Below are 6,129 nucleotides of genomic sequence, written 5' to 3'. Positions count from 1 at the left end.
AGGTACCCGGCTGCTTGGAGGAACGGTGTGATGCCTGCCTTTTTTGGGAAAAATAAATAAATAAATAAATAAATAAATAAATATAAATAAATAAATAAATAAAAAACCCACATCACTATTTTACAGGTTTATATAAAAAAGTTATTCAAAGTGTTATTTGAAGTCAGGTTTGTGATGTAGTCTTCTCAGGCTACCTTTTTATTATTTAAAGGAAACGATAGAAAGGACAAAATACAAAAGTGGAAGGAAAGGAGAAAGAAAAAGTGAAGAAGAAGAAAGCTGGGGAGAGGGACACCAGGAAAGAAGAGAGTGCTTTCAACTTTTCCACTTGAACTTTTTTTCATTTCCAAAAGTACAAATTAGATGGCTCTGCCCTCAACTCACTGAGCTGACCCCCAAACCCAATTATTCTACCTCTCCCCTGCTCCTGTTTTTGGCCCGGGTAGGGCTGTCATTGCCCTCCTGTATCCGGTCGAAATCCAGTTGGAGTCGGCTGTCTGTCTCGCAACATTTAGCCTCTCTCCCTTCAGTGGGAAACGCCGTTCTCCCCCTTCCCGGTCCCCAGCCAGACGAACCGTATCCCGCTTATTTTCCTTCTCATTGGCAAGCTTGGATTGAGCAGCACGCCCGTGGAAGGCAATCTGAATTTCTTTTCTCCCCTAGAATAATATTGTTCCAAAAGACGTGGGCTGAATAGACGCTTAAATATTAAAAGTAGGGGGTGGGGGGAGGAGGATGCAAAAGGCGCCGTTGATGTAATCCAAGTACTTGATTATCCATATTCTGATCAAAAAGGGTTCATGTGGCCGGCCCACCTCCTGGGAATGATTAGGTGATTAATGTAATGCGGTTTGAAGGGTCTCTGTTTTCTCTCTTAATTTGGGTCATTACTCAGAAAGCAAGCGTGAGATCATTTCATCAGCATTCAAGAAAAAGATAGCTATTCAGGAAATTGTTTAAATGTGTCTTAATTAAGGGACCAAAAGGTGACATGTTATATTATGAAAACCACAATTATCCCGCATTTTCATGCGATTTAATTCGGCTGGATGGGACAAAGTCCGACTCTCCCAAGTGCCCGGTTTTGTTTCGCGTTTTGTTGCCGTTAGTATTTATTATTATTACTAGTAATAATGATGCTGATAGTAAATGTAAATGGGGGGAGAGTGGGACAACCCAAATATTAGGAGATAGTGAAGAGGGGGAGTATGCTGAGCTTTGATCAATTTCTGGAAGCTCAGAACGGCATGGGAAGGGAGGAGGTGGGGAAAGAGGCAGAAACAGGAGGGGACACCCGGGAGAGATTTCTCTACCTTCACCCGATGTCTGGAGGCGTGATTGGTTGGCGGGAGGGGGGGGGAAGGGGAAGGGTATTTGATCATTTTTATTTTCCCTGCTTTTAAAAAGTATCGGGGATCCAGATTTCCTCCTAGAGCTTCGCCCTTGGCTTCTCTCGAAGCACCATTGCCTTAAAAAGCAGGGTGAGGGTGGGTGAAAATTTTAAGATTTTCTCCATGAGAGGAGGAGGGGGATAGGACGGGGCGGGGAGAGGGGTCTAAGGGAAGGAGAAGGAAATTTATTTTTGAAAGCGTACTTAAGGAGCTCTACCGCTGAAACTTTCCTAGCTGTACCCCCGACCAGAAAATATCAGTCTGTCCCGGCTCATCCCTGTAGACGTATAACCCGGATCTGCAGTAAAGCGAGTGTCGGTGGGTTAGAATGAATAGGCAGAAATGTGCGCAGCTGAATATTATGTAGACATAGTTACGCATCCACAAACACACACACATACACACACGCACACACAGTCGTCCCGCCCCCTGTCCCCCAAACCGCCTCTCGTTAAGTATTCCTTGCTAGTTCTTAATCAAAAGCATTTCAGCAGGTGCTTACACAATCAGACGTGTATTTGTCCATTCACTCTAAATAATTCGCCCATAATCCTTAATGATAAATCACATAAAACCAACAGCCCACCTTTCCACAAGAAGGGATAACTGTAAGCCACATGCTACCGTATTCATTTTCCCTTATCTTGAATTTCTTGACAGAAAAATCATTTAGAAGTTTTGTTGTTGTTTTTTTCTTTCTCAGTGGGTCAAAGTCAAATTACTTAATTGAAACCTAAACCTACTCTAAGGGCTGACACAAGCCTTTGTATTTTGGATTCAACAGGTTTCCTTAAAACTGACGTCCTGGTCGTTTTGACATAGAGACGATTCTTTAGGCATGATGTCGTAACCGTTGGTCCCCGGTTCAATCGTCTGCATATTAAGATCTAGATATAATACCACAAAAACCTCCTTTATCCTCATTTTCGATGAGGAATTCAAAGGTACCTCTAAACAAGTGTAGAGGGGAGAAAAACACTCATACTAATCGATTTCGTTTATTGTATCATATATTCCTTATTCGATTGTACATTAAAATTTAAATTTACAGAAATGTAGAAAGAATGATCTGCTGGCACAGTCTGTTATATTAGGCCATTGTGAAAAGTTATGTTAAAACGGACTACAAAAAAAGTCTCCATCGATGTAGTGTTGAAGTACTTTAAATAAGTTTCCTTTATATACAAATGTGGGAGACACATGTATTTGCACGGTTATGCTTGCTATTCATCGGTATACGCTTAGCTTTCAAAAATATGCTGGTTTGGATAAATAGGTCTAGCCTCTTTGCTATATTTTTTAAATCTTAGAAATAAGTTTATATCTCAGATTTGCGAGGGGGAGAGAGGGGCGGAGAAGCAAGGGCCGCAACTTTCAACTTTGCACAGTCCGCGGGAGATCTTTGGAAGTGGGGGCGGCGGGGGCTACGCTGTCGTGGAGCTTCCTTACATGTTTCTTTAAATCAAAGTTTCTGCAAAATCCTTTCCCACAAGTGCCGCAAGTGAAAGGCTTCTTGTCGTTGTGGGTATGCATGTGAAAAGTCAAGTTATAAATCTGATGGAAGGCCTTGTTACAGATGGTGCACTTGTACTGTTTTTCTCCACTGTGGGTCAATTTGTGATTTTTATAGTTTCCTACAAAAGAAAAAAAAAGGAGGGGGGGGGACAGGGAAGGAAAATCGAGTTATTCCAGGGAGCCTGAAGGTAGGAGTGGAGAAGAGTTGCGGTAAAGGGAATTTGGGAGCTTTACGTTCCATTCGGTTGCCCGGAGAAAGCAAGTTAGTGAAACGCTTCATTAGCCCCTGTCCTACAAGTGAGAGTCAAGAAGTTGTCAAACTTCGTCTGTATCAAGCCAGTAGAGCACACTACTGACAAATAAAAAATGAGAGGAAGGGTCAGTATCCTGACCCACACCAAATCGAAGAGCCTGGATTGGTTTCCCCTCTGCTCTCCATACTGGTTTTTAAAAGTAGCGTTCGCTCCCTCGCCTCTCTCTCTCTCTGTGTCCCCCTCACCCCACCCTCCTTTCGCACCCTTTATTTGGAAAAGCCAGAAACTCGGTTGGGTAGATTCTGGTTCACCTCGTCCCTAGACTCTGACCCTTCCCTCAACATGATAAAATGACATTTGAAAGCCGAAATATGTGCCTGCCGCGGTCTCGCCGCATCGAGACTGCTAATTACGGCGAGTAGGTAAATTGGTCAACGGCTCGGCGCACCGAATCCTTAGGCTGGAGCCGCACTTGAGCCATCCTCAGTAGGAACCCCGCCGCTGGGGGCTCCCCTGCCCTCCGACTTTCTCTCCCTTCCCAACCCCCAAGCCTGTTCCCACGCTGTCTTGTCCAGAAGTTGCGTTTTGCGAGCTTCCCTTGAAGTGGGTCATCAGTGTCGGGAGCCCTTGCTTCGTTGGGCTTTTTAGAAATGGGGATGGAATCTGCAAAATTAGCGCTTTCTAAGGTGCTATCCTACCCTCCCCTTCACTCCGTCCCACCCATCCAACAACCCCCCGCTCCGTCACTGACATTTACAACGACCGTCTCCTCCAGGAGACGAACGAGCACTCTGTCCCGGGGATGTTAAACGCTTGCCAGGTAAACCCGGCTCTAAAGAGATGATGAGGATGCATCTCCCCTTCCCCGCCTCGCCCCACGCCCCCTCCCCTCCCCCTTCCTTAACTCCCCCAGGAAAGCCCGTCTCTAAGCATCTGATCATCTGATAAGCGTCGACACCGAGACGCTCCCCGGGCTGCCTCGTCGCCCTCCCTCCGTCCTTCCCTTCCTCCCGGTTTAATACCTTTCTGGTGAAAGCCCTTGCCGCAGAATTCGCACACGAAAGGCTTGTAACCGGCGTGAATTCGGATGTGGGTGTTGAGTGTGGAGCTCCTGTTGAAGGCTTTCCCGCACTGGTTACACTTGTGAGGCTTTTCCTGAGGTTGTGGGACGGGTTGGGGGGGGGGGGAGGGGGAGGAAGGGAGGGGAGCAGAGGGGTGGGGGAGGAGGAGGAGAGAGAGGAAGAGGTTGAGGAGAGGCAGAGTGGCCACAAAATTGGGGCGAGGACTATGAGGAGGGAAGCTTTGGCTTCAACCTCGTTGCCAGAGCTAGTCGGGTTTGCCCGTCCGCTCTCCTCTCCAAGCGGGAGTGGAACTCCCGCCCAGCGTAGCCGGGGTACGGGGTGTGGGGCACGTACCTGGGTGTGGATGATTTTGTGTCGGCATAGGGTGCTGGCTTGCCGAAAGCCCTTGCCACACACCTTGCAGACAAACGGCCTGGCTCCCGTGTGGACCGGCATGTGGCGAGTGAGGTTATAGTGCGCGTTAAACACCTACGGGGGCAACACGACACGGGGCATGGAGTCACCTCATGCCACCTCCAGACTGTCTCCCCACCCAGTTCCGGGCCCCCCTCGTCCGGTCGTCCGCATCTCAGGCGCCACCTGGAGCGACAGGCTGGGAGACGGGACGCCTGGGTCCCTGGAGCGTGGGCTGGAGGGGCAGCCCAAGCCTTTCCGGACTGTGGGCTGTCCCCGTCCTCCTGCCCCTCGCTCTCGCCTCACCTTGCCGCACACTTCGCAGGTGAAGTTTTTGGGCTTGCCGTCGGCGGAGCTGCCGGCCAGCTTGCCGGGGTGGCTCTTGGCCCCGGCCCTGTCGACGCTCAGCGTCGTGTTCTCTTTCATCACTTGGTCCAGCTGGCCGGGCAGGCGCTCCTTGTGGGGGTAAGGAGGGTGGGCGAACTTGTCTGCGGCCAGACTGGCCAGCTTAGCATTCTCCAGCAGGAAGAGCTTCTGGTGGGCGGCCAACGAGGCTGGGGCCTGCGCGCCGAGAATGCTGGAGGGGAAGAGGTGGCTGTTGAGGAGGTCCGACTGCGGGTAGGCCGAGGAGTCCAGGTAGTTGAAATAGTAGAGGGACCCGTTGGCCGGCAGCCCCACAGCCTGGTTGATCACCTGGGGCTTGATGACCCGTCCGGTGGGCAGCACGGCCGGGCCCAAGCTCAGCTCCGCTTTGCAGCACATGCCACAGCTGCTTTTGCACAAACCGCTGGAGCCGCAGACGGGCCCCACGCTGCTGCTGCTGCTGCTGCTGCTGCTGCTGCTGCTGCTGCTGATGCCGCCGGAGCCGCCGCTCCCTCCTCCACCCCCTCGTAGACTGTTTTTCCACAGCTCCGAATAGTTGAGCAAAGTCTTGGACGGCATCTCGTAGCCCAGGGGCTGGATGGGTACCATGCAGGGCAGGGGGGAGCAGAGGTTGATCAGCTTCTTGCCGGCGGCGTCTGCCTCCGGGCCCCCGGGCCGGGGCTCGAAGGACGGTTTGGGCTCCGACGTCTTGGCCATGATCCTCTCAATGGAGAAGGCCAGGGTCTTGGGGGTGGCTGCGGTGGCTCCGGTCCGGGGGCAAGAAGAAGGGACCACGGTTTCGAGGGAAGCTGAGCTGGCCATCTCCGAGGAAAGTTGCTGGTGTTGGCAGTCGGGGGGGGGGGGGGAGGTGAAGGGGTTGAGGGGAGGGGTGGGGGAGGAAGCAGTCGCCCCGACGAAGTCACTCGGGTCTAAGTCTGCATTCCAGAAAAGGCAGGAACACACATCAATGTAATAAGCACCTTGTCCGGGCCGTGTCCCCCATTTACATTCAAATGAACAGAGCGAAGAACAATGGGACCCAAAGGGGACCAGATTTCTGCTCATTAATCGGAACACACAAAAGTAACAGACCAGCCTAGATCTTATCCGTTTATTAAAAAAAAAAAATCT

General features: G+C 50.6%; 1 protein-coding gene across 1 annotated transcript; it reads right to left on the bottom strand.

Annotated features, from left to right (window-relative positions):
* Positions 1 to 2,423: 2,423 nt before the first annotated feature.
* FEZF2 (FEZ family zinc finger 2) lies at positions 2,424 to 5,820 on the bottom strand. Its single transcript, XM_038740190.1, has 4 exons — positions 4,942 to 5,820; positions 4,576 to 4,710; positions 4,183 to 4,315; positions 2,424 to 3,025 (listed from the first exon to the last, which is right to left on the bottom strand). The coding sequence occupies exons 1-4, from the start codon at positions 5,818 to 5,820 to the stop codon at positions 2,766 to 2,768; spliced, it is 1,407 nt and encodes a 468-aa protein (XP_038596118.1). The 3' UTR covers positions 2,424 to 2,765.
* Positions 5,821 to 6,129: the final 309 nt, after the last annotated feature.

This window comes from Tachyglossus aculeatus, chromosome X1, assembly GCF_015852505.1.
Source record: "Tachyglossus aculeatus isolate mTacAcu1 chromosome X1, mTacAcu1.pri, whole genome shotgun sequence".
Lineage (NCBI taxonomy): Eukaryota > Metazoa > Chordata > Mammalia > Monotremata > Tachyglossidae > Tachyglossus > Tachyglossus aculeatus.
This window is presented reverse-complemented; position numbering and strand designations above follow the sequence as displayed.

Excerpts from the sequence above, each read along its gene's own strand:
- FEZF2 (XM_038740190.1), bottom strand. The coding sequence starts at position 5,820 with ATGGCCAGCTCAGCTTCCCTCGAAACCGTGGTCCCTTCTTCTTGCCCC. Across the intron at positions 4,711-4,941 it reads CCTGCGAAGTGTGCGGCAAG|GTGTTTAACGCGCACTATAA; the intron begins GTGAGGCGAGAG and ends TTGCCCCCGTAG. Across the intron at positions 4,316-4,575 it reads ACAAAATCATCCACACCCAG|GAAAAGCCTCACAAGTGTAA; the intron begins GTACGTGCCCCA and ends CCACAACCTCAG.